At 41.8% G+C, this 27,813-nt stretch overlaps 3 protein-coding genes across 3 annotated transcripts; 1 reads left to right on the forward strand and 2 right to left on the reverse strand.

Annotated features, from left to right (window-relative positions):
• Positions 1–1,999: 1,999 nt before the first annotated feature.
• ndufa8 (NADH:ubiquinone oxidoreductase subunit A8) lies at positions 2,000–6,067 on the reverse strand. Its single transcript, XM_068752988.1, has 4 exons — positions 5,905–6,067; positions 4,619–4,782; positions 2,944–3,109; positions 2,000–2,474 (listed from the first exon to the last, which is right to left on the reverse strand). The coding sequence occupies exons 1-4, from the start codon at positions 5,950–5,952 to the stop codon at positions 2,337–2,339; spliced, it is 516 nt and encodes a 171-aa protein (XP_068609089.1). The 5' UTR covers positions 5,953–6,067; the 3' UTR covers positions 2,000–2,336.
• A 347-nt stretch (positions 6,068–6,414) lies between these two features.
• On the forward strand, positions 6,415–14,386 carry morn5 (MORN repeat containing 5). Its single transcript, XM_068753221.1, has 5 exons — positions 6,415–6,461; positions 6,590–6,737; positions 8,389–8,500; positions 8,852–8,983; positions 14,271–14,386. The coding sequence occupies exons 1-5, from the start codon at positions 6,415–6,417 to the stop codon at positions 14,384–14,386; spliced, it is 555 nt and encodes a 184-aa protein (XP_068609322.1).
• A 2,621-nt stretch (positions 14,387–17,007) lies between these two features.
• lhx6a (LIM homeobox 6a) lies at positions 17,008–26,777 on the reverse strand. Its single transcript, XM_068752883.1, has 9 exons — positions 26,700–26,777; positions 25,652–25,723; positions 25,272–25,454; positions 23,173–23,294; positions 17,984–18,204; positions 17,753–17,853; positions 17,533–17,628; positions 17,205–17,379; positions 17,008–17,087 (listed from the first exon to the last, which is right to left on the reverse strand). The coding sequence occupies exons 1-9, from the start codon at positions 26,775–26,777 to the stop codon at positions 17,008–17,010; spliced, it is 1,128 nt and encodes a 375-aa protein (XP_068608984.1).
• Between the last annotated feature and the right edge of the window lie 1,036 nt (positions 26,778–27,813).

Raw genomic sequence — 27,813 nt, forward strand, 5'->3', positions numbered from 1 at the left:
ATTTGGTGGTAAGATAGACGTCCCCACCCTACACGATTGTTTCAAATTCCATAAATTCATTTTGTTCCACATGTTCACCTCTAAACACATATTTTTTTTAAAACACAGCAGATCCACATGAATCTGCTGATGTTCTGTTTTGTATAAATGTGCCTGCATGAAACTCTTCCCGGAAAACACGAAGATGAAAACCAACAACATCTGCTGCAGGAGAGAACACATGTGCACACGTGTCTGCTTCTGAGGCTCTCCGATTATTCATCTCCACGAGTGGCGACTGCGGACGCAGTGGTGGTACTGGTGTGTGTTTTATACACAGAGCAACCTGCATGGCTTTTCAAAGCCAGCCGATGCGGAGTGAGGGGGTGAGAGGACACATGAAAGCAGCACTCGACAACAAGAGATCACAGAGGGGAAATGGCAAGAAAGGGCCACCAACATAAACAAATCAAACGCACCTACCTTTCAGAGTTTGTCAAACCAAGTGCACCCACATGTTGGGGGCTGTTGATGGCTGGGATGGAAGAGAAGTGCACTGTAGTAAACAGAAAAGTAATGCATTTCTAAAACAGTGCAGAAAATGGAACATTAATGAGATGCAATCACAAATAAATGGATAAAACCCATCAGTCATGTCTAATGTGATAAATATGCTTATTCTTTTATCTTTATAATGTGTGATATTAATTGTACAATCTTGATTTTTACTATTTACTCCTCTTGATAGTTCTGCTCGTATTGTCGTGTTTGTGAACTCACCAGGTTGTTGGGACTATTTGAGTACGTCAGGCAGACTTTATCTTTGTCAAAGCCCCGTATTGTATTTCTTTCCTGTGCCAGAGCCCGTTTCCGGTGGCGGTGCCGTGTCAAACGATGACCCCCGCTTCCTGCAAGTCGCATGGAGAGGGGCCTGCCACGAGCCCCGGGGCCTCGCCGCCAGCCGCCACGCAACCTTCACGCCCTCACTCGGTCCACTCAAGTCACCCTCCACCTTCCCCTTACTGGATCCTAGCGATCCTTTTTTTCCCCCCTTGTCCATCAAACCCTCAATCCTCGCATTTATTCCGCTTCCATCAACAACCTTCGCCGACTACGATGTTTTCTTAACTTCTGTCTCTCCATGTTTTTCTCCATCTATACCTCCTTTCCTCTTCAAATCCCTTCTTCCCTCATCCCTTTGTCCAGGTCAGAAGAGGGTTTCCTGTACATCCAGTCCACACCATGTGAGGGGATTTCTGCAACACTCACCGGTGACACCTTGTAAAAATTAGAAAAGCGCTCCCTTATATGTTCTGGTGTTTTTGTGCATTGAAATGAGCTTTTTTTTTTTAGATCATATGCAAACACCCCCCCGACCAAAATCTGCTTGAATATGAGAAAGCTGTCAACTCAATGCACCAGGAGTCCCCAAAGAAATCAAACACATGGCAGGGGTTAAAGAAAAGGTGTGAGTCGCTCGCTGCTATGATAGTTTTTTAAAAGCTAATAAGGGAAAATAAATCTGCACTTTTGAGGTAACTCATCTGCAACAGAGATCCCTCAACAGTAGCTTTCATCTTCGACAATGTCCCACCGCTTCACGTGTTTGCATTGGCACGGTCCACTGATGTTCCACACGCCAGCATGTCTTTGAACCGGCTTCTCGTTCAAGGTTACGAGCGCGCCTGCACGCGTGTGCCGGCAGCAATAACATGCTTTACAGTGAATCAGTGAAATTGCTCCGCCTGTCGTCTTCCAGTCCAGGTCAGAGGCAGGAAGCGAGCGGGGCGAAGAGGAGGAAGCAGAAGCAGCTCTCTCTGACTGCAGGTATTGACCCTCGACCTTGACCTCCAACCTCAGCCTCCATCAGTCTGACTGCACAATGTGACAAAACACAGATGTGCCGACTTGGCGTTGTTACCTACATCTTACATCTTGCTTCCCTCCTGCCTTGAAGGCTGACTAATCCAATAGATCCGGAACGATGAGTGATTATGATTAAAGACATGAAAGTCCAGAATGATACTTTATCTCTTTATTATTTCACAACAATAATAACAGCATGTTGTAATTCTGTACTGATTACATTTACAGATGAGTTATGGACCTTGTTCAAAAAATCAAAGATTAGTTTCTCCAAAGTTTGAGGATGCTGGATGTCCAGCTGATGAAGATGCAGATGGACCATGAGCCCTTTCCAAAACCAACCCTCAGAACCCGACACAGATGAAGCTACAGAATCACGTTCGGGTCCGAACTCGAGAGATTTAACCCTTTGTGTCGATGGTCACAAGTAGTCGAGCAGTTTCAGGACAGAGCCCATGGCTTTGGAAGATGACTGGCTTTCTGGCGCAGCCTCACCAATTCCAGAAGAATAACCTGCTGCCATGTTTGGAAGGCTCAAGTTTTCCCTCAATGACCGGATTGGGCTCAGGACGTGGTCTAGAATGATAGGGGTTCTCTGGAAAGGCCCTCGAGGTCGACACTTTGGTCACCTACGAAGGAATATGAACAAAATGACTTGTTAAAAATATACATACATACATATATAATTGTATTTATACAACAAATGCATATTGTGATTGTTTAAAGAGTATGTTGAACGAGAATCTGTCGAGACAGCAATCTAATAATCAAAGAGTGAACGAACAGGCTGTGGTTATTTGAGAGCAGGATTTGAAAAACTATAAATGATTTCATCGTCCACTCTCTCCTCCTAGACTCTGAACTACTGACACCATGTCCATCTCTTCTTCATCATCTTCTACCCGTCCTCGTCTATCCTTTGTATTTTCTGTTTGACCCAAGACTCTGCTGCATTTTCACGCTCTGCCTCTGTTTAACTTTCTTTGGTTCGTACAGGAAAACATTTACAAAAAGTGAGAATTCCAGATAAGTTTTGGTTCTTGAATCGAGCTCAACAATCAGGCTGTGAATGTGAAGCCAATCCTGCATAAATCTCACCTTAGACAGGTGTCCCAGATCGGGTCTCTCCCACCCCAGCTTATCAAGGACGCAGCTGTCGAAGACCTGCTGCTGCTTGCGACAATGCCGCAGTTCTGCCAAGTTCGAATAATCCAGGCAGGTCCAGTACTCCGTGAAGGACTCGGCACAGGTTCCTTTGATTTGCCTGTGAGGAACAGTGAAAATTGAGATTTGAATAAGAATACAATTTAGAAGAGGGTTCAAATAGTCCAGAAGAACTCTGATCCCAAGGACAGAAAACAAAACAAAAAACCGAACCATGTGTCTCAACTGCACGGATTCAAAACTCCAACCGTGCTGAGACTTTATATTAAATTGTGATTTATGACTTGCGATGTTTCCATATAAGGGACTGCTTGAATTGGTGGTGTGGATCACGTGCTCATAAAAAGGAGGCTGCCAGAAGAATTTTGAGCGTCAAACCAGGTCCCTGGCGCAATTACGACTTTTCTCAAGTCTTTCCTCATTATAATAATTACACATAATTCTCTTTCACAGTAACTCTCAGTTTAACTTCAGGGTCAGCGTGTCAGTTGTTTGTTTCTGCTTCACAATTAGAGGTCATCTGTTTTTTAGATGGCCAGAAGTGCAAGCTGTCTGACACACCCCCACGCACAGCAGTTACTGCACGGGCACAAGGTAAAACAAAAGCTTAGTCACAAACCTTCAGTAAACACAGGCGCAGAGGTTAAGAGTGAAAAACCTCAGATGTTTATTCATAGTTTAACAACTCTGTTAAAAAGTGGCATAAAGAAACGAAGAATGACAGCGATACATGTTCCATTCAAAAAGTTAGGATTCACTAACAATAATCAGCTGCACCACTAAAATGAGGATAATTTATATAAATTTACTCAAATCAATACGGACTGAAATTATCCAAAGAAACATCGGCGACAGTAAATATCCACTGTAAGCTTGCTGGGAAAAGTGCAAGTAGCCGCTTGTTATCATCCAGCCCCCACAGAAACTACGTTTGGCAGCACTCGTGGCCTTACCCTCTTTAAGTTAATAGTGTGTTTGATAATGTCCTAAACTCCTTTTACCCTTTAGTTGTCTACACACCTTTATCACGCTCTCTCCTTTCAGTCAGATTACAATCAGAAAAGATTCAGTGCGTGGAGATTCATGGAGGATGTGTTACGTTCACCATCAGTTTGGTGCAGAGTTAGAGCTCTCTTTAACCTCACTCTTTTACTGGTCAATTTCATTCCAAATTGAACACCAAATAATTATAAAATTATTAATAATACCAAATGCCATTCGAATGGAAATGTTATGAGCTGGGAAAATTACAGAATACAGAACAAAACACCATCTGAAAAAAGCAAACCACAAATATCTGCCGACCATAATTTAGCCTCGACTATCCGATTCTGCACTGCTCAGTTGGCTCCAGAGTTCAGCCACATCTTCAATCACACCGTTTCATTCTGCAGATGTCACCACCACCACCGTGGGCTCCATCTCCAATAATATATAAATACTGCTGAATCACTAGTTTCCAGTCTACTCACCGTCACTACCAATTTTGGATTACTTCAATATTTGCATATTACTTTCTAACAAAATCAATTAACAAAACATCACATATATCTTTGAATACCAGGAGTATTTGGCATTAAAAAGAGTGAAACCCTGAAATGAGGGGTACCTGAAAAAGTTAAGGGCACACTCATTAACCAGTCTCCCTTCTTCTAGACACTTTCTGGGGTCCTTCTCCTCCCAGCGGCAGAGCATGAACTCCTTGTTGGGTTTATCACACTGCGAGCCATAATGGTGGGCGCCAGCCTTCAGCACAGCGGACGACACATTAATCTGGAAAATAAATAAAGATCAGTGGATAATTATTATCAATTATAATACAATAAGATAATATTGTTAAAGCTGACCTGTGCAAAGTAATATTTGGTTAATTATCTAAACAAATTTATGTATGTGATTTTTATGGTAATTTTGGGTGTTTTTTTATGGAAACATCTTTTTTTAGAACCCATCACACATGCTGTACACATTAACTACAACAAGGAGTTGTGCTTTTGAATATTTAGATTTTTCTAAAAGTTATTTTTGCAGTCCATGGAACCATGAACGTTGGTCAAAATGTCCGTAGCATATATCCTAAAACAGTGAAACACTGTCTTGCATTGTTCTGGGAATAAGGATGTGTCATTTCCTGTTTTCCCGTCAATCTTTCACTAGCTTTGTTAGGCACTGAATCGTATTAAACACATTTTAAGATCACTTCTGAAAAAAAGTGCAAAATTACTTTCATGGAGGCACTTGTGGATATTTGTGACCCAACATAAAAGATTTAAACAAATTATTGTCATTATAATTCTCTTAAAATTATCTCCAACAATAAATGTGTTGCAAGTTACATGGGTTGTAATGTTTCTTAAGGAACTTCCAATACATTCTTATAACTATTAGTTTTCTACTTATTTAAATAAAATGCCATACTAGTAGATCTATTGATTCTGGAGCATTGTTGTTGTTGAAAAGACACTTTCTGTATCCAAGGACAAGTTCATACTAAATAACACGCCTGCTCTCAAACCGGCCATGGATCTGTTTTGGTTCAATCATTGGAGAATTACCGTCCCTATAAAGTCAAATTGAAAAGGTAATGCAACTTTAAAAATAGCATGCCGTCTATTCTGATTCATATAACGCTACTTAAACACAACGCTGCCATGCTGAATGTCAGACGTCAGAAGCAGAACGGTGCAAAACAATATTTACTAGCAGGTCGTTTAAAATTCAAGGTTTTTTTTTTTTTGGTTTTTTTACTAACTAACTAACTAGAAGTTAACGACACTTACGAAAGCCTCACGCTACCGAGAACATCTTGAACAACGTCGCTAACCTTGGCTAGCTAGTTAGCATGTTCGGTTTTACGACGATTTTCCTTCACGCCAAACAACAGACGCTTCTCACCTCGTCCACGCTCAGCTCCTGCAGTGAGGGGACTTCTATGATGGGCATGGCGGTGTACAGACACTAAACACTAAAGCAAATACACCGAAAACAAGTCAAGGTCCTCGCCTGGCTCCAGGACGATGGCCGAGGCTACGTAGAAGGTCAGTTTCCTTAGCTAGTTCGGTACTGTCAGCTGAGAGGCGCGGTCTAATGACGTTTCAAGAGCGCGACCAAAACAGGACCCTCTTGCGCATGCGCATTGAATAAGTTATAAATAATTTATTTAAAATGTTTAAATTTAAAATGAAGGAACGTGGTATTCATTTGGTCATGTTTAACTTCGAAGCCGTTAAATTACTTTAAAAAAAAACACGATAGTCTGGTGCCCTTGATTCTAAAAAATGTAATCTTAAATCCTTCACCATGCCTTTATGTTGCTGCGTTGTCATGGTAACGATCGCTCGCAGTCTGCATTAGGTCCACATTTTTGGCTGGAATTTCTCTTCGTATATACATTTTAAGAATATAATGGAACTTGTCGGAAGCAGTTACAGTGGAGACACAAAAAATGGCAGGTTAGTTAACCTTCATTTCATAAACAAGTCACGATACACACAACCAAATAAATAAAAAACACATTAAAATGAGCAACCTATGTGAGCAAACATTGGTGAGTGTGACCACCTCCTGCTCTCTTCCTCAGGATGGATGGAAACGGGGAGTACACCTTTCCCACAGAGACCAAGTATGTGGGAGAAATGAAAGATGGGATGTTTCACGGTAAAGGAATACTACACTTTCCAAACGGGAGTAGATACGAAGCAACCTGGGAAAACGGCATGGCTAAACAGGTGAGGAGTGTGTATATGTGTGTGTGTGTGTGTGTGTGTGTGTTCCTGCATGCATGTATTCTGCATGCATGCATGTGTAGATGTTTTACATTTGTTATAGCTGATATTACATCTGGTCCCTTTTAGCAATCATTGACCGTTTTTGTTGCCGTTATTGGATTTCTCTCCTTCCCTTGCAGCATGAAGCGATGGTCTCGCCTGCTCTGATGCAGCCTTTCATGGGCTTTTGCCACAACAGCAACCACTCCAATTATTATCATCAGTACATTCATTTGAAATGATAGCGGCTCTAAACCATGACTAACCTCAGGCCAGAGTATCCTGCACCTGCCTCCATGCCATACCAAGAAAGCCCACAGAGCTTCTATTGAAAGCAGACCTGAACTGAAATGTAGAAATTTGATCCTTGGAAGTTATATCTGGTCCTTTTGCGTCTCCTTTTAAAATCAATGTTATTCTGGAAGTTGAGGATTTTTTTCCCCCCCCCTTGTGTGTTCTAGTGTTTATATCCATCGTGTGTGTTATTGTATAAAATAAAAATGACACAAGATATTGGAATATACATATTTAAGTTGTTTTAATTACCTTTTTCAGGTTAGAAAAAAAGGGCTTTGACATAAACAGACATTAAACTAGAAAAGCACTGTGAGAGCACAAACCTCCGCTCATTCCCCTCCTAATTGGATTTTCACCATCCACATGGTGATCTGGATCATCATCAAAAGGTTATAAATTGTTCTTGGTATCTTTATACACCAACCATGAAAAGTAGAAGTGAATCAGAGCTGATGTGTATTTTTAACTGATTCTTGAATTCATAAATGGAGTTTTAACGTTAATATTTATTTTTTTCTGACCTCATTCTGGATCAGTTCCAGAAGATATTTTGCATGACAGTTCATATCTGACCCCTTGAATGCTTATTTTACAAGATATGATTTTTTGAAAAAGCTTCCATTATAAGTAAATGGGAGAATCTGGACTTATTTGTATCCAGGCGAGTATATATATATATAAAAATTTAATGGGATATAAATTAGACCGAGGCTCATCTTCAGATTTGTTTCTATCAAGATCTATCCAGCAATTTTTCCCTACTCCTGCTAACAAACACACAAACACCGTCAAACATAGAACCTCTTTGGTGGAGGTAACAGTAAGGTCATGTCAGTGCAGACTAAGAGCTCAGATAAAATAATTGCGGAAGTATGTCTATTTTTCATTCCCAGTTATGGGTTTGTCATTCTTGAAATAAATAAATAAACATGCATATGAGGACACAATACTGAAAGGCAGCTTTTTCCACTTGCTCCTTATTTTAGACAGTTTTGATTTGATCTGGTTTATATCAATGTCTATGATTTCTGTCAAAAACAATGAGCGTTAAAAAGGAATTTGTGTGCTAAAAGCTCTGAAAAGTCATTTTTGAAGACCTCAGCCAACAATTTATCTTTCCAGGAACCATGTCTGGGATACATATTGTAGGATTACCATTAAACGTCACTTTCAGCAGTTTTCACGGGATATATTTTTTTTTAAGACACAAGGAAAACTGACAACAGGAAAATTATGAATCTTTGGCAAAGCACAAAGGAAACCCATAACACTGTGACTTAACAATGGTGATTTCATTATTGTGACTCCTCACCAGGGGTCCTTTACATTTGCTGATGGTCTTCAGTACCAGGAGAAGGACTGGGACTACTGCGATGGGCACGACAGGCGTTTCCACAGTGAGAGGCGCAACGGGCTCAGACCAACAGGTTTGGATTCAGTAATTCGTTCAGACTTTTCTCCTCTACCAGGGGCCTCGACCAAAATGTAATCAAAATCTGTTGACAACTTTTCAAATACTGTGGAAAAACAGGTGAACAAACATGAGTGATCACATAACCTCCTCCAACTCGTAATAAATTGAGTGTGAGTAAGAGGACTGACTATCCCTAACCCAAAATACAGAAACCATTTAAAGCTTCAGATGATCCTAAAATTCACTGGTCTGCGTGTGCATTTGGACTTTTTCCAAATGGCTGTCCGCACAAAGCTTGTGGCAGGAGTGATTACCGTTCAATGCAGCTGTAATGTAATGTAACTTTACTGTTGTGTTACTGCAGGAGAATCTCAGATGGCCGATCTGCACCCTGCACCCAGCATTCCTGACGATTGTTACGACTGCGGAGACGGTTTTTATGATCCCAGTACCAGAGTCGTCACGTCCTACGCCGGCAGATTCCTTAGAAACGCAGGTAAGACCCCAAATATCACGTTATTCTCTCTCTCTCTTATTTTTTCCAGTCTCTTGAATTCTATAGTTATACTTTGTAAGGAAACAACCTCTCAGGAGCATACCTCAGTACGTTTGAGTTGAATTTGTTTCAGACAAATTTTCTATAACCTGATCTCCTGAAGCGTGCAGCCTAGCCACATGGGAAGGATTTGATAACGCTGGATCTGGAGTGTTGTTAAATGGATTATCCCTTGATACTCTGAAGAAAGGTTTCTACATCTGATAAGCATGCTTCCATAGGCTGTTGCCATCTTTTCCTTTTTTTTCCTTTTGTTATTCGTCAAAAGTGGAAAACTCAAGACACATTTTTCCACTGACCGAGTGCCCAGTTTTGGAACTCCTGATTTGAAGCGAATGCAGTCTGTCAGGCGTCCCGATAGGAATCCACAAATTCTGACGTGCTCTGCTCATCGTGTCTCCTGTGATTCTACATACCCTGGACAACGTGTGGAATTAGGCAGCAGGTTATGAACGCAGTTATTAAATATATGAGCTGTGCATCAAAATGCCATTACCGGTACTGTTCCTATGGACACATGCAGTACCGTACTAGAACACATGCTTTAATCACACATGCATGCATTGGGATGTTTGACAATCATGCAGGACTCTTTTAATTTTACTAATCCCATTTAATTTTTCCTGCAAATTTGACTATACTGCTATTTTAAACTTACTAACACAGGCAAGTGGCAAGACAGGATTCCTGGCAGACATTTCAGCATGACTCACACTCCTTATGGTGGAAATGCACTTTCTGGCAGAAATTTTTTATTAAAATGAGCTACTTGCAGATTAGTTCCACGAGCACAAGCGTCTGCATACGTGTGGAGACAGAAGGAAACACGGGACGGGATCCACATCCCCGGCAGATGTTCTCGGCAAGCCTATCCAGCGCAAAAATATGTTTTACGACTCTTGCCTTGATGTGGGTTGTTCATCATCATTATTGGTCTGGTATTGATCAGCAGCGAGTAAGAGAGAGAAGAAGAAGAAGAGAGCAAGAGCATAAGAATGAAATATTTTTTTTAGATGAAAATGAAGCGTAACTGAACATTTTCCAACAACGTTCTGGCTGTGGTCTTATTTTAATAAATACCAAACAGGAAATATTTAATTGGTGTGTGCCTTTTCATGGCAGTTTCTGTTAGAGCGCTTAGAGGGGAATGTTGCTATGTGTCTTGTGCTTTACATCACATACGTACTTCCCCTCTTGCCTTGGTATACAATTCTTGAGAATATTTCCCCTGTATCCTGTGTGGATTTTTTTTTTTTTCTCAACCCTTGGAGGTGAAGGCACATTTGTCAGAGTGGGTGTGAAGACAGGATTTATTGCCCCATGGCTTCCGTCCAGGATGAGCAGTGCGAGGATGATGGGACACAAAGAAGGCCCACCCTCCCAGAGGGGGACGTTTGCCGCAGCGCGGAAAGAGGAAGGAGCTCCCCGCGTAGCTGTGACAACGGGTGGATGAAGGACAAAGAAGAACTGATGGAGCTCCATCAAAGGCTGCAAAATAATGCATATGGAAACGGCTTGAAATGCAGACGATTAACCCCTTGAACTGGACGTCGTTGTTTGGCTAAATTTGACTCGGTGCTCAAAATGGACCTACCGCAATGTCCTGTTCGCCTTAGTTACTGTTGCTAACTTAAACAAACAGTACTTGTCGGCGTAGTGCCAACATGGCAACACAATAGGATCTGTTGCTAATATTCCCCAAGAGGTTAAAGGTTATATTTGGAGTTTATCTTTTTTTCTGCTGCTTCATGCGGAGGAATATTTTCAGAATATCTTGTAAAGGAGGAAAAATCTGTACTCAACCTTTTATAAATGCATAACATCCGTTGATTGTAGGAATTAAAAGAGCCATGCTGATTCCAATTCTTGGTGGTCCTGTCAGGAAATTTAAAAAATAAAAAAAATACATGAAACTTTCTCGTTACTCAATGGTTTTGGGTTATAGACCAGGAACTTTTCTCTGAATTGGAGGAGACGTTGCTGGTTAACCAAAACGATTCCATGAGATGATAACGGCCTGACACATGAAGCTGTCACCCGTCACTGATTTCTGTCCATGCACACAATTAAAGCGTCATTGATTCTGGGTCGATTTTATGACCCAACAGTCAGGTGCAGAGTAAGAAAGCTCGGTTTGATGCTAAATCAAAAGCAGCCACACCTTTCACCAGGAAATCTGTCGAGAATAAGACAACACTAGACACTGATAGCAGAGTTGAGACACACAGCTGATGGTGTTTGGATATTATTTGTTATGGGGACGTATTAAATTTAAATGCTGCAAATTAGGTGTGTTTTCACCTCTGATTTTAATTGGTTGCATTTGTTAATTTGTAAGTGTAATCAAACTACAATTCCATACATTTGAATACACAAAATGCAGCTTGTTAGAAAACAAATGTTCAATGAAAGATTTTAATTATGACTTGATTTTGACCTGAGATCGCTACAGCAAGCGTGTGCTCCCACTTACTGTCACCTATACCTCACTATACAACGGCAACAGACTACAACGCAATGAAATGATTACAGCAAAATCCGAAACACAAATCGTACAATCAACAAACAACTCTAAAAGGTTGTTTTTATCTGCTTTCCCCCAAAGACCCAGAGACACATAATTGGACGTAATTTGTTGTTGCTGATGAAGTTCATTTCTTAACTTTGTAGGTACAATTCAAAAACATTTGAATTGGCCAATAAAGCCGTAATTAAAAAGAACACATCTGCTCAATCAAATCTCCACCATGACTGATTGAGCATGTTTGGGTTTTAAACTAACACACACACACACACACACACGATCACTTGTGTATGTTCTGTCTTGGCAACAGATGACACTCAGCAGCAGTGCAGGAGGCGGCAGCTGCTCCAGCAGAGGCCATGTGTTGCCATATTGTTAGTAGCACTTTCCTGTTTCTGGAATAACTGCGCACAAAAAGAGTCCCACACCGAAAACATTCCACTGCCAAGGAAAACACCTCTGGTGACCAAACCGCTGCTCCTCCCTCCCGTGCCCGTCGAGCCGAGGTGTTTTACAGACAGATCAAATCAGCCAGGGCCCTACCGAGTGGAAAGGTCACTTTCCTGAAACTCTACTTTTTTATGGGACAAAATTAATCACGAAACAGGGTTCACGTGTTAGACCTGTGAACTTTGATAGAAAAATTCATATGCTGCTCCGTTTTACACTGAATTGGAGACAGATGACGAGCATTCAAACGTTTATTTGAGCTTGCACATTGATTTTGATTTTCAGTGTGGTGCCTCAAAATTTGAAACCACAAAATGTGGTTAGCAATGTTACAATGTTAGCACCTATTGTCAGTGGACCAAGAACAGATTTTTGGCCCCTGGCGACGTCACAGAATCACAGCTCAACTGACTATGATGGGCTATTGAAAGTTCAAAATGTCCTTGATTGTCAATTCTGCAGCATGTACTGTAGGATTGAAATTTCTGTTTCTCTCAGACCCTACAGGTGCAACAATGAGAACCCTATAATAAACAATAGAGAAACTAGAATGTTCAAAAAATAGACAAACATTTAAGTAGAAAAGAGAACAACATTATATAAGGCGCAAAGCACGAAACGATATCTTTCTATTTCACCATTAAATCCGGAAATCAGTGTGTGCGTGCGTGTGTGTGTGTGTGTGTGTGTGTGTGTGACTTTGCTGCCATTAGGCTGGAAGGAAACACTTTTCCCTCTGAGTGTATTTTAAGGATTAAGATAAACAGGCTTTAACAAGGTGCCATTATCGCTTTCACACACTCGCTCCGGCGTTCAGAGCAGAATCCACGCAGGGCGATACAGCAGAGACGTTGTGACCCAAAAAGCGATTGTACTGTGCTGCACTTGACCTACAGATCTGACAGATTTACATCATAGAGAGAACCACACATATAGGGTAATTATTTTTTTCATCGCTGCCACAAATTGAGAAGAAGGAATAGGAATGGTCCATCCATCCATTTGTTTGTCATGTTTTATTTCTGCATAACTTCAAAATTAATATTAACATTCATTTTTAAGAACTTTTAATGTTTTTGTTGTTTTATTTCCATGGTTACAAGGTGATTTGGGTTCATTATGGGAGTGGGATTTCTTTTGTCATGACAATTTTTGTCGAAATCTCCGTAACAAATTCCTTTTGATTTTTTTTTCAGGGAATAACCTAAATGTTATTTTTGAAAGGATTTCTCAGCTTCTTCACTCTTCTTCTTATTTCCACTTTTCAATGAAATCCACCTAATGATAGTATTTCTTGGGGGGGGGGGGGGGGGGGAGTTCAACTCCAGCATATAAAGCCACCGAAATTATGAAATGTGGCATGGGGCAGGTTTCTAAATTAAATGTATTGATTTTGAAACGGTAGTCAAAAAAATATCCTGCTGTTCTCTGATCCGCCACCTGTAACGATTATACATAAAAAGGTCTACGAAATGACGTAAGGACGTACGAGCTTCACTAATCACGTTCCTCGCTGACAAACGCGTGTCAAAACGTCCTGAAAATGGCAGCTGCGGCGCGTCCGACGCGTTCAATTGACCTCCCGACCAGAACAGGTAGAAGAGAGGCAAGAAGCGAGAAGCGATTTAAACTTGAAGTGGCTGTTAGCCACGACGCCCGTGGCCGACAATTACGCGCAATCAGCCCGCGGAGCTGCAGGCCTGCTCCTGGGTACAATGGAGCCCCGCGCGCCGTGGAAGCCGGCGAGGCCGCTCAAGTGCGTGCAGCTGCGGGCGCGCCAGAGAAAGCGCGCCTCCCCTGCAATTAGCGACTCGTTTCAGTTGCGATGATGACAAAAAAAAAAAGGTTTATTATCAACTCCTCTGTCAGTCGTTTCGGTTTAGGGAAATGGCGTCCATTCTCGGGGTTATTATTTATTGGCGTCTGAAGTGGCACTGAGAAGTTATTTTCTCCTAATTGTCAGGTTTATCTTGATTTGACAGATTTACCCGGGACTTAATTGTCCTTCTCAGTTTGCAGGTTTACTAAAATGGTTCGGGGGTTAATTGCATGTCTGCTGGTTATTAGAGATTAAAGCGCAGCAAGGTGAACGCAGATCTTTAGTCTGCGCCTTTGTATATCTGCGGGTTTTCAGGCCTGATTTTTGCTGCTATTGTTGATTTTATTTAAGCATTTAAAAGCGTTTATATTGATTTCAGAAATTATTTTCGATAACAAAAAAGGAATCATTTTAAAAAGACATTTTCCCAACAGATGACTCGGAGCATGAGTGGATTGTGCGGATTTGTCGGAAAGCTCGGGATGACGCTGATCCTGGAAGATCTGCTGTAGCGGGAGCCGAAGACGAGGATTCCAGTGAATTAAAATAAATCTGATTTTATCATTTGTTTCAAAACGAGCAAATGTTTTTTAAGATATTTACAAACCTGCTAAACTTGTGATTCTTTTTCTTCTTCAATAATCGTACGTTTTGTTGGAACTCATGTACAAATTGAAAACCATTGCAATGCATGTCGAACTTGAATTTGTTTTGATGTGAATAGACCTTTAGCCATTTAAATGTGTTATATTTTGTTTAGAGATTAGCTGTTTGGTTTGTTATGTAAACTTTGTGTTTGGACGCCTTCCAGTCCAATCAGAGGCATTTAGTCTTTTGCTGTTTATATCTGTCCGCAGGAGTAAAATGTTTAACACAGTTTCTGCATCTGAAACATTACTTTTGCTTTAGCCTCCTCATCCCACAAATGAATATGTTGTGTCAAATTTAGTACACAAAATAGGTTTGATTAATTTACCACAAATAGTGTTTCTCAAATGTTTAAGTGCTACAGGGTCATTTTGATGCAGTTTCAAATCACAAGTATTTTGGGCTGGACTTGCAAATATACATTTAAATGATCAGGTTTTCTACACATGAAATCATTGACAATACTCAAACTATTGTAAAAGTGGAGTTTGGAGTCTTCAGTGACAAAACGGTGATCAAAGGGACTAATTAATGCTCAATTTATGGGATTAGATTGATACAACTCCTGGTCTCCGGATTGAAATATTCTGGGTTGAATCTTTTGCTATAGTACAGGCACTGATAGAAGTACACAGTTCTATACTCATTATAGACCAAAGGTATAATCTTATGATTTTGATGCTCCTCAATCACCCTTCACAATTTCAAAAGTTGAAATCATATAAATGAAATAAATAAATTCAGGAATGAGAATTTATCTTAAAGGCAGCAGTTCTTTGCACGGTTCTCCCATGATGCACCCTTCCTGCTTCATGGCAAGAAAAAAGTCACAAAACACACACACACAAATGAAGCATGCAGTCCACAAAAATGAGAGTACATAAGCACCCGAAGAATGAAATGTTCCAAACCGCAAGCACAAGACATATTGAGACAGTAGGATGATAGCAGCAATTCTAAAAAAAACACACACACACACAAAAAGGATACTATTACTTACATATTTTATTTGTTTTTGTCCGATTGTCACACGCATTATTTGTGTGAATTATTGCTTCATTAATTTAGCCACAAAAATGATCCAAAAAAACCACAAAAATGTCACATTCTATTTTATTGCATTTTAATACACAAAACATTTATGATGCACAGTCTATCAAATAAACTTTTTGTTTCATTTCTTGTTTTTTAACAAAACAAAACAATGTCAGAGGGGAAAAAAGTGCTTTACAGGGATTTACCATCTCGATAAATACAAGGGCATTGAGGTCTTGTTGGATCCTGTTCTTCACACAATGGCCATGGCACAAAAATACAGATGCACATTCTCTACCCCTGCCATATACACACATTCTCACTCACACACACACACACACACACACTTGTACAACGTCTGTTTCATATTGTACCAATACACCAACACTCCTTTTCCCTCCTTGTGTGAAAACACACACACTGAGGCTGAACAAGCAACCTTAAAAAAATTATAAATTAGTGTTAGTATACATCGGGTTGGAAATGTGAAAATATTTAACTCATGACATGCTGGGTAGCAACGTGGACTGAAGGGTGAGCTCACAGACTCTGTTCTGTTTCTCCCTTAGTTTAGACTCCATGTGAATTCAAATCTGCTCCTACTTCTAATATTACAGCATTAATTTAACAGCACAGAAACCCATATGCCGTGCTTTATGGTATTTCTTCCTGATATACAGTCAAGATGATGTCTATAGAAATGTTTGATTTTCCACAAATTGAGAATTTAAGCTTGGTTTTGACTTACAGCTTCAAATTAGAATGAGCCTATTTGTACTGTTTCTGTGGCAGGAATGAAAATGATAAGGCACACATTATTTCAATGTCATTTGTGAAGAACTGAACAAAAATGGAGAGTTTGTGTTTTCTGACATGTCAACAAAAACATTTTAAAAGTCACGATGTTTCATTTACATGTAGGAATCCTTCATAGTTGCTTCAAGAGAAAAGAGGGAGGTGTCTTACCTCTCATGTGGTCTACTGTGTGTGCCCGGCCTTTAGGCAACAATGAAAGTTCCCCCTTAAATTTCCCCCTCATTTTTTATCTTCTGTACTCTGACGGCTTCAATCCTGAATTTTAATCAATTCCATGTTTTCAAATCTCCTCCACCGGCAAGTCAGGGGTGGATGAACAGAGAGGAGGATGCTGTACATGTGAAGATAAACGGGTCCAGGAGGTGGTGTAGAATACAGCGAGTGAGTTCCTGCTCGTAATAAAGGCTTCATGCTCAGTTTTGACAGAATGTCTGCAGGTGGGATATTCCTGTCCTCAGAGAGAAAAAAGGACGGATGTCTCAGGTTTTCCTCTTCCTTCCATTTCTCCTTCTGTATCCATGTGGCCGACGCTCCTGTAAGCTGTGTCTTTCCTCCAGGCTGACTCCTGTGTGACCTCTGGGCAAGGCCTGCAGACGTCAGCGGTGGAAGATCGAGGGTTACAATCCGGCGTTTCGGGGGGGGGGGGGTCGTAAGTGTCGAAGTGGTGGAGCTCTAGCGGCTAAGGGGGAGCTGGGGCAGCGACATGGCCTGGTGAGGGAGACTCTGAGAGGTCAGCACCGAGAAGGGATGGCCTGGAGAGCAGAGAGAAACACAAACACTTAAAATACTGATGTAAAGTATTAAAACACGTACCAGTAAAGCAAAAAAAAATGTTGCACCTGTGTCCCACATACAGGGGAATAACTCACTGTCGATGTAGCCGTGAAGGGCCACCATGCGCGCCCGCTCAGGACTGCCGAAGTGAGAGTAATGCAGGTCATCGGGCAGGGACGAGGGTATCCTGGACTGGGGGTGACCTTGAGGAGCCCCACTGTGCTGGGGCGTGTGCTTTTTGTGTCTTGCTCTGCAGTTTTGAAACCACACCTATAAAGACGCAATGTAACCAGACATCATGTAGCTATATCCTTTAAATGGAATGTGTTGATGAATTAAAAACGGCACACAAATGTAGCATTTTTGCATGTCTGAGTATTTTAGCAGGATTCTTTTCGACACTTACAGCTGAATCTGGATTACCTGTATTACTCTCCTGCTGAGGCCCGTCATATCGGCCAGCTTCTGTAGCGTCTGGGCATCTGGATTGTTATCCTGGGCAAACTGAGCCTGCATGATCTGCAGTTTGAAACCACATATGAGCTGTTGCAGAAATCAGTTTAGCACCAACACAAATAAATACTAGTTTTAGGGTTCGAATTTGAATTTGAAACTCTTCAGGTGAGACTGCTGCATGGCTGACCTGCAGCTGCTCTGCGGTGAAGGACGTCCTCGCCCTTTTTGCCGGTTTGGGTTGACTGTCTTGTTCTGTTGGAACCGCTCCTTCTAACGTGATGCCATTGCCTGAAAAAAACAAAAAAATGTAGGAATGGCAAATTGTTCAAAATTATGCAGTTATTATTTTTGCACATGCAAAAATGACTTTATTAAAATGTGGATGGACTTCAGGCATCACACCAAAATGATTGCTCACCGCTCTCAGCTGCTCGTTTGAGGTTCTCCACCATGGTGTCGTAGTGGATCCTGCACAGAACCTTCTCCTCCACCAAACCAAACTCCTCTCCCGTGGATAACTGCCTCTTACATGAGTAGCAGGCGAAACACGCCAAGTGGTATGCATTTCCCCTCGCACGACGTACCCAGTCGCTGGCATAGATCTGCCGCCCGCAGCGGGCACACTTAGTACCAAACCTACTGTGAGAGAGAGAGAGAAAGACAACAGAGGCAGAGGGGCAGGAGAAAAGAGGCATTAGTGAGGTAAAGATGAGGCAAATGCAATATTGCAGCAGAGAATATTGCGTTTTAAACCTCGTCTCAGGCTCCGTCTCTAGACATTGCAGCTATAGAATTGAACATGAGCAGACACTCTTTCAGCCAAGGATACTTTAAGATAGAAGATAAGTGTTTCTAAACTTTAAGTTAAGAGTTTATGGAATATACTCTGGAGCTGTCTGCCGCTGCAAACTGAGCCTTGAATGCAAACAAACCAACACCTGCAATTTCCTGGCTGATGCATGAAGGCCCTGACATGTACACAGGGACACACACACACACACACACACACACCAACAGACATGTAAACTGGAGCAGGTTCAGATGACATCATTCTAGATCTCTGCGCTGTAACCGATAACAACAGTGAGGTCAGGCGGTCTATAAACCTAAACCACCTGACTTGCTGGTCACAATGGGTGGGTAGCGTTCGGGGGCTAAGGGGAACAGAAGGAGACGATGAAAGACAAAGCCACCGAAAGTCACAAACAGAGAGAGTTAAGAGTCGGCAAGCGCTTTAACAATTTCCTCATGAGCTCAAAAGAACAACAAACATGCTGTCAGCATTTGAAATATTTGACTGTGACTGAGGACAAATACAAAGGAAGGCAGAAACGAATCGTTTACTAAAGATGTGAATCTTTTAAAATGGGACGCAACCAAATGAATATTTCGGGGACATTATGAAAGAGAGTTGAAGAGGCACTATTTTCAGCTGTGGATTGATACACGTTGGGACTTTTAGTGAGCGTGCAGCAACAGAACGGTGCAAAAGGACTCAAGTTAAGTTCTGCTAGAAATATACAATATCAGCAGCATTAAGATTTTGCTGAGCAGCTGGCTTGGTTAGAGAAAAAAAAGCCAGTCTTATACAACTGAAATATTATACAAATCTCCTGCTTTACATAGAATCACAAGAGATTAAGCTCCTCCTTTAAGGAGCACATTATGGGTTTAATGACTATAAAGCGGTTTAGGTTGCTGAAGGTTAGGGTCAGGTTAAGGGCCATTGTTGAGGTGAGCAGCTGCCAATTCTGGTGAAGGAGGCAGGATTTGTAAGCAGTCTGCGAGAAAGTGCAGCTTCAACGGGAAAACTGTTGGAAAGAGGAATCGCAGCAACATGGCTTCGGCTCAAATTAGAAATGTTTCCCCGTTCATGTTCTTTAGAGGAGCGGCTGACCATATCTTACAAGCAAATGTCCGACTCGACAGTTCAAACAGTCCTGTCGCTCCCTCTTCTTTGCCCGATTTTATTTCAGAAGAGAAATTAGACAAAAAAAAAGAAAAAAGAAAAAAGCGGTTGATGGTTGAAAGGTAGAAAGACGGCAGGAGCTGGTGAGGGCAGGATGAAAAGAACAGACATGGAGAGAGGAAGTAAGTGGCTGAGGGGAAGAGCGGAGAGCATCGATGGCTGAGAGGGAGAGAGAGAGAGAGAGAGCAGGGAAAGGAGCGCATGAGGGTTGCCAAGTGAGTGGGTTTGGCAGCCCATCAGTGCAATCAAGTCCACTCTATCTGGGATGAAAGCATGCTATAGCCCCGGCATCTCGCAGCCTCGGACCCCTCCTCACGTACATGAAGTCTGTCGGCCACAAGTAACGTTTCCACGCATGGAGTGATGGAGAATATTTAAAGTTCATCTTTAGATGCCTCCTGTCTGAGGACTTCTGCCATCTGTCTGGCTGCTGCTTTACAAGCATCCTAATATTTCATGAACACGACGACATGTCCTAATAAAAAGAAAACTGACATTAAAGTTATTTCGGCGTTACAGGGGGGGGGGGGGGGGGGGTCTTTTTTGGTGACTTCGAAATGAAATCAACTGGCATGGCACTTACAGGGAGCTTAGGTTGTCAGTGATATGTACAACTTGACCAAACCCCCCCCCCCCAACAACCCCAACAACCTTAAATCCCAATAAAGCCATTCCGGAGACAAATCGACTCCAGGGCTTAGTGCGTTGAACGTATGGCATCATTTTAGATGGGAATGGGGAATGCCAGGCTTTTTCTACAGTAAAGAGGAAAACATTGTGGAACGCTGCAGCTAATCTGGCATGACAGCTTGTCAGTTTCATGCTACGAGACAGAACCCAGAAAAGCTGCAAATCATCCCCTCCGTGTCCGTCTCTTTCTTTCTGCCCTTGTCTTTTTTTTTTTTTTGTATCTTGTTTTGTCTTTGTACCAAAAGCCTGGTGTTTATTTTAGCGCGTTGTCGGTTCTCACAGCCCCCTATATCACTCACAAAAGGAAAAATCCTACATCACAGAAGTCTCTTTTTACCCCAGACCTCTCCTGTTTGCTCCCTATCTTTCATCTAAACCATACTTGTATTTTCTTTTGGGTTTTTTTTTTTTTTTACCATAATTCACCTGCTGCTGAAAGAGGGGCTTTAGGGGGTACATGTTTTTTGGATTATTTCTGATGTGCTATAAGAATACTTTAATCGCTATTACATTTGTCCTAAGAGATTTCCAGCTTGACTTTGTGGTCTTGAGACGTGAGGTTCACGTTAAGCCTTTGAAAGCGTCTGAGACGGGATAAAATACGCAACAGACAACTTCCTTTAACAGATTTAAAATAACAAGGCTGCAAAATATTAACCATGCATAAAATAAATATGAATTATCGGCTCTTACAGGCTGAAGCGTCTCTTTAAATTATTTTTCTATTTCCGTGATGAGCAGACTTTATCTACGTGACAGATGTCTTATTATAATTTTGATTAATTCATTTCTTCAAAAAAAAAAAACTCAAATCATTCTGTGCAATTTCCTCGCACTTGTTGCTATGGAGACCCAATCTGTTAATCAGGGGTGGGTTGGTGAATAATTATTATCAGGACACACACACGCAGAGGCATGTACACACATCCATGTGCACACACCTCACACACAAAGTTCCCTGCATGCATGGACTCTGGTTACACCGTCAGAATCCCAGGGTGCCCCTGATTAGTACAGCAATGCAACTTCCTGTGTGGCCTGCAGCTCAAGAACGAGGATGATGTTTCTATGAACAGGGTGAGGGAGGGGTGAGGAGAGGCGGCGAGGGGTCAGGGTGGGAGGCTGATAAAGAAATGGCTTGCGTTTGTGTATGTGTGCACGCATAGGATTGTGTTGGAGTGTGCAAGCCCTTGAGGCCTGACATAGGTTTAAGAAGCACAGCGTGAGCTCTGTCCTGCACCCCGATGTCGACATGAGCAAGCCACCTTCCTCCCCCCCCCACCCCACACACACACACACTGGGATGGAGGGAAACCCATTCTGATTTCCTGCTATTACGCCCCATTAAAGCAGCTGTCAGTCCAAAGCCAGATGAGAGGCTGACACAGATGAGAAAACATCTCCAGAGGTTTGAAACCAGCCCAGAGGAGCTGGACTCACAGTGGTGTTTAGCCTAGTTTAAATCTGGCCTAAACCCAGATTACAGTTTATATTTACAGAGGTAACCTTTGTTCAGGCCTTAGTCCTGCAGCAAAGCTCCACTGTTAGAAGTTTCTAAAAAAAAAAAAAAAAAGAATTCACTTTTCAGAGTGAATTTTAAGAACGTTTAAACAAAACTACAAATAGGATTATTCAAAATTAATAATTTTGGCCAGAAGTGACCTGTAACCTTAACATCACAATGAGTCATCACTCTGAGTCGTTCTGCTCAGCAAATGTAGATTTATTAAACTAATATACAATGTTAAGCCTGAAACTGACCAATATATGTAGTTTTTACACATTTATTGTCTCTCATGCTCAGGAGTCATTCATTAATTAGAGGATAAGATTCCTCTGATGAACAAACTATTAGTGACCCGGAGACAGCTAGACTCATTTTGCTCGCCATTCCCGAATGCTCTGGCATATTGTTAATCCACTTTGCATGTCTCATTCTGCCTCAGGAAGCAGCATTGGGGGGGGCAAGAGGGGGTGACTAAGGAGACGGCTCGCTCAGTGGAAATCTTATTGAGATGCAGCCAAAATCTCTGTTTTGTGAAAAACATCATTAAAATGACTGGCAACTGCTGGACATGCTTAAATAAACAGGCATCTTAATGCATGTTTATGTACGTGAAGGAGTGTCAAAGAGCAAGTGTGAGCAAGTTATGAGCCGTGTGTGTGTGTGGGGGGGGGGGTCTGTTTAGCTGTTTAGTTTGGGTGGGAGTCACGATCGGATCAGAAGTTGCTGACCAGGCTGTAAGGGGGGAATCTAATTGCTGGTCTGGAGGCCTGGGGGTCTGGTGTGGGGACCGACTAATTGCTGGTAATTATAAACCTCAGCGCGGTGACATGGTGTCACATTTCGATCAAACGAACAGCGAAGCCCAGTCGTGGGTCGGAACAGTCACACACACACACACACACACACACACACACACACACACACGATATTATCTCATTGAAATCGGAAACGGATTTATTTTCTTCTGGTCCGACATAATCCACGTCAAATAAATAAATCACCAAAATATTCCAATGCCACTTAAGAGAAATGTGGTTTTAAACATCATCCACTAAATGTTCTACCATCCAACAAGTGAAACACGTGGTTTTTTTTTAGTTTTTCAAGTTCAAGCACGTGATCTTATAAATATCTATTCAAGGAGAGAGACACTGGATATTATTTTATTTCCTCGTGGCTACAGAAAATCGTGTTTTCGGGTAGACATAACAAACTCGTGGCTCTTTCAGCGGTGGAGCATGGAGACTTTTATTTTGTTACAGAGCTTGAGAGTTTATGAAAAGGTCTTTCAAGAAGACATAAAATAACCCGCATCCATCTCAAAGGAAGTGCGTGCGTGTGTGTGTGTGTGTGTGTGTGTGTGTGCGTGGCAGAGAGAAAGGGTCTATGCTGGCAGAGTAAAACGTTGTGTTTTAGAAACACGGCCATAAACTTACCCTACCTGAAATAATCCATTTTACAGAAGATCTCCTGGTTTTTGATGTAACAGCTGCTGTGCTGACGTAACGACGTCCTGCACACGGAGCACTCCAGACAGCGCACGTGCCAGATCAGGTTGTTCACCTGCAGAGAGACCAAATCCCTGTCAGCCCCACGCATAGGTGATGAATGAGAGTTGGACGTGTTGCCCAGTTCTGCGTTTTCATTCGATCCATTATTCCCACAGAGGTCGAGTTCAATCGGGCACACGTTAATATATTGGAAGCCATGATAAAAGTAATATTCTTTTTTTTTTTTTTTTTTTAAGAATTAAGTGAAAATGCATATTAATGAGTATATAAATATAAATAAGCCATGCAGAATTAGCCAATGGCTATCCCTGACATGTCAGAAGTAATTACATTACAGTAACACAATGCAAATAAAGAATACACACAAAAAAAAACGTTAGAAAGCTGGACAACTAAGATCCCATGCAGTGACAGTAAAGAGAGGTCATGAAAAGCTAAAATTACAATTAAAATTAGTGTCGACAAATCTGTTTGTTTTTTTCAGCCACATTTTTAGATTTATTTTAAAAGTATTAATTGTGGTACAGTCTCTCATTGGAGCTGGGATTTCATTCCAGACCTCAGTACCTTTAACTGATCATACCTGAGTACTGAAGGTTGTGTATGGACGTGGTACGTGATAGTATGACAACACAAAATATTTACATAGCTCTTGCACAGTGGTATTTAATAATGAGCTATATCTAAGCATATCATTTTCGAAGATAATTTTATGATCGATACAGAATTACACAGATGCATTTTCTTATTTATGGTAAACATTAGCCCTATTTTTGTCAAATAGGCTATTTTCAAAATTGAGTTAATTTACTTATTAAGTAAAGATATACATTAATGTGCTGAAATATTGTGCGCATTTAAATTTTGAATATGCCTATATAGCCTATTGGGAAATATCGAATCAAATGTTAATAAATAACAGAAGGCTTTATTTATTCAAATAATTGGAAAATAGGGAAAAAGCCCAGATGAGAAACAGAATTTTTAGATGTAAATAAACGAAAAAAATATATCTGATAACTGATGCAATTAATTTAATAGTTTGACGGTTTACACACAGCAACATGGTAAAAAAATAAGGTGGTTATTTAAATTAACGCCATAATCATGAAGGGTGTCTGGTGCAGGCTTGATAAACAGTTAATATAAAGTTAATCTATTTAAAGTCACATATATGTCCAGTTCATTTTATTAACATTACTTAATTTATTATTTTGTTCTGAGATCGTGACTCTGCTCTATGAATTAATAAATTAATTTAAATTAATCAAACACGTGACTTCGATTTCAACTAATCATATTAGTAGAAATCAGTAGTCGTTAATTTCGTTTTGGCCTGTGAACATTTATTTACGACATCCTAGAGAAATGACCTAATCAATATTTTATTAAACAATGCAGGACAAAAAAGGTTTTTCCGTGTGTTCATCTGTTCATACTGTATTATTTGACAACATCTAACATCTTTGTAATTCACGAAATGATGACGCCTGCAATAAAAGAAAAAGAAAAAAAAAGTATACACACAAAAGTAATCTACTTTGGGGGGGGGGGGGTATTTGAACGGTTTCTGCCTTTAATTAAACAACAACAACACATCTGAGCAGAATAACTGTTCCCCTTCCGCTGCCTCTGAGATAAAAAACAAACACGCTTTTACGCGCCGCAGAGAATTATTTTGGTGGACACACGCGAACGCACCAGACACGTCGGACATTTTTGAGTGTGTGTGTGTGTGTGTGTGTGTTCTCTCCCCAAATAAATGCGTGTTTTTTTTTTTTTTTTGCCCTGTGACGTTCCTGATTAGGTCGATTACATCTAAATCTATTCGTGTCCAATATACATTTATATCGTCATATAATAATTAGAAATATACGGTAAAGTATCTGAACATACGGGTTCTGCTTATTTATGTATATATTATTGTGACTGATGCTCAGGTTATTATTCCGGGACGGCTAAAGGCCTTCTGTTTGATCCACGGTGGGGGGCAAGACGTTTTCCCCGCACGCACGCAGCCACCTCTCACCTTCAGCAGGTATCTGTCCAGGATCTCCTGCCCGCAGCGGGCGCACACGTTCTTCCCGGTGGACGGCGCCGAGCTGCTGGTGGAGGCCGGCGAACACACGGAGGGAGTGGATGGAGGGCTGGGCGACGAACGAGTGTCCTCCCGCTCCATGTTGGACCGCTGGGATTCTCCGTCCGAGTGAGACTGCGTGCAAGAGGGACACCAGCAGAGCAGACATCAGCACCGCGCCATTATTGTACAGGAAATCATGCGCGTAAACCATGCGTGCGGGGATATGGCTATGCGCGCATTGGTGCGCACGGGGCAGGGCGAGCATATAGAAGCGTAAAAGCATGAATAATAAGACAATTTCAAAGCAGAAAATGGGGAATAAAACTCACCATTTGCGCGCGTTTCGCGTCCACGCTGCAGCGCGAGGATCCCGTCAGACTCAGACGTTCGCTCGAGATCACCTGCAAGACAAGGATCAGTAAACGGCTCTAGTCTTCATCACTGTCCCCTTCTCATCGTCAGTAAACGGCTCGCGTCTTCATCACTGTCCCCTTCTCATCGTCAGTAAACGGCTCTAGTCTTCATCACTGTCCCCTTCTCATCCTCAGTAAATAGTCTTCATCACTGTCCCCTTCTCATCCTCATGCAGTAAACGGCTCTAGTCTTCATCACTGTCCCCTTCGCATCCTCAGATAAGGAGACATTTGCACGCAACTCCTTCTATATAAAGTCGTCCTGATAATAAAAACAGGTTGAAATCCTTCAGCTTGGGGGGGGGGGGGGGGGGGGGGGGGCAACAAAAGGCACATTTTAAACAAACTATGTCAATTTGGATTGATTTAATAACCCATGCCTCTCACAATAATAGTATTTTCTTTGCAATCCAGGACAGGAGAGTAGGGGGGGTGGGGGGGGGGGGTACCTGTAATTACAAATAGCTTGAAACGCGATGGATGAGAGCGACGCAGAGTGTCAATTTCAACTGCCACTCAAAAAGAAAAAAGAAAAGGCGACGGGTCACCCAAGGAATCGCAAATGTGATTTTTAATGGCTGTAATTAAAATCCAATTCTTCTCAGGCGTGTCGGCAGCGTTCGAGAGGCGTGCGGGGGGGGGGGGGGGGGCACAAATCACGCCATTCATAGAACGGGAGGCGCGTGCCACTTCACGGCGGCTGGCGCGTGCAGCTGACGGAGAAGAGATTCTTGTGACATCAAAAAGAGACAAAACAAAAGTCTCACGACGCTGCCGCAGCTCCAAACGCGACCCCGGTGCGCACTGGACGCCGAGCAGTGGGAATGATTTTACGCAGGAGAAATGAAGGAAAGTCGGTGGAAGATAAATAAGCGAGGCCCAAACAGTGCGTGCGTGCGTGCGTGCGTGCCTCTCCAGCTTCAGCCCTTAATTACGCACAGAAATGGAAGTCATTTGTTATTACCTGCTTCGTGGGAACTCCCTCGGATAGAATCTTATTTCCCTCTGAAAGAGGGGACAAAACTTCATTTTTCCAATACATGAACTCCTGGAGTCTCACGGCGCGTAAAAGCGTCTCCAAAGTCTGCGCGTGGAGACTCAGCGACGGGCGTCACAACTTGTATCATCCGAGCCAGGCATGGATTCTGGTGGAGATGGCGCAGAGATTGTTTTTTTAATGCAAATGCATTATTTTCCTATAAACGCCGCCGGTTCAATAACGAAGATGCTGCTCGCCGCTGCGCAGAAAGCCTTATTGAGACCGGAAAGACTTCTCCCTCTCTCCGTGCGTCATCCCCCCCCCCCTCTCCACTTTTGGGAAGGACTCTGTTTACAGCAAGCGAAATCAAATTGAGGTGTTTCTGCAGCTTTTAGTCCAAGGCTTCAGAGGGACGCGGAGACGCGGCGTCCGTGGCGCGGCAGTGGAAGTTGGTGCGCCTCCGTGGACTGCCTTATAGTTAAAGAAGGGGGTGGGGGGGGAGGGTGGAAGGAAGAGTTTCATGTGCGCGAGAAGGGTGGACGCACGTTTATGACAGAAACACACTCAAAGTGCGTGTTGGGTATCGGAGGCTGCCAGGCAAAAAGTAAATGATAGTTATTTATGTAATTATTTGCTGCCAGAAACACACAACATCTGACGCATGTCTCGAGCGCAGCGACAACATATAACTATATATTTTTATATTAATGACTTTTACTTGATGCAAATTATAGGCTTTTTTTTAATGCGAGGTCTTCGTTTTTACTGTAATTTAAAAAACGTCATTAGCATTTAGGTGTATCGACTAAAATTAAGGAAGAACATGTTTGATGTTGTGAATTTGCAGTCAACAAATAGAACAAAGAAGCGTTTGTACAGATTGAAATGATTAAATATGAATTAAAGGTTGTATTTTCATCACAGTAGAGAAGCTGAAGAGTAAGATAAATAAAATGGTAAGTAATAACGAACGGGAAGTCTGATTATTACCCCACACAATTATCTGTACATGCATAGGCCTGTTGTAGAAATGACGTCATATAAATAAAACAGCTCTTTAAAAAAAGACGCTACGTTTCAGCGTAAATACAACAATGAA

This window comes from Brachionichthys hirsutus, chromosome 19, assembly GCF_040956055.1.
Source record: "Brachionichthys hirsutus isolate HB-005 chromosome 19, CSIRO-AGI_Bhir_v1, whole genome shotgun sequence".
Taxonomy (NCBI): Eukaryota; Metazoa; Chordata; class Actinopteri; order Lophiiformes; family Brachionichthyidae; genus Brachionichthys; species Brachionichthys hirsutus.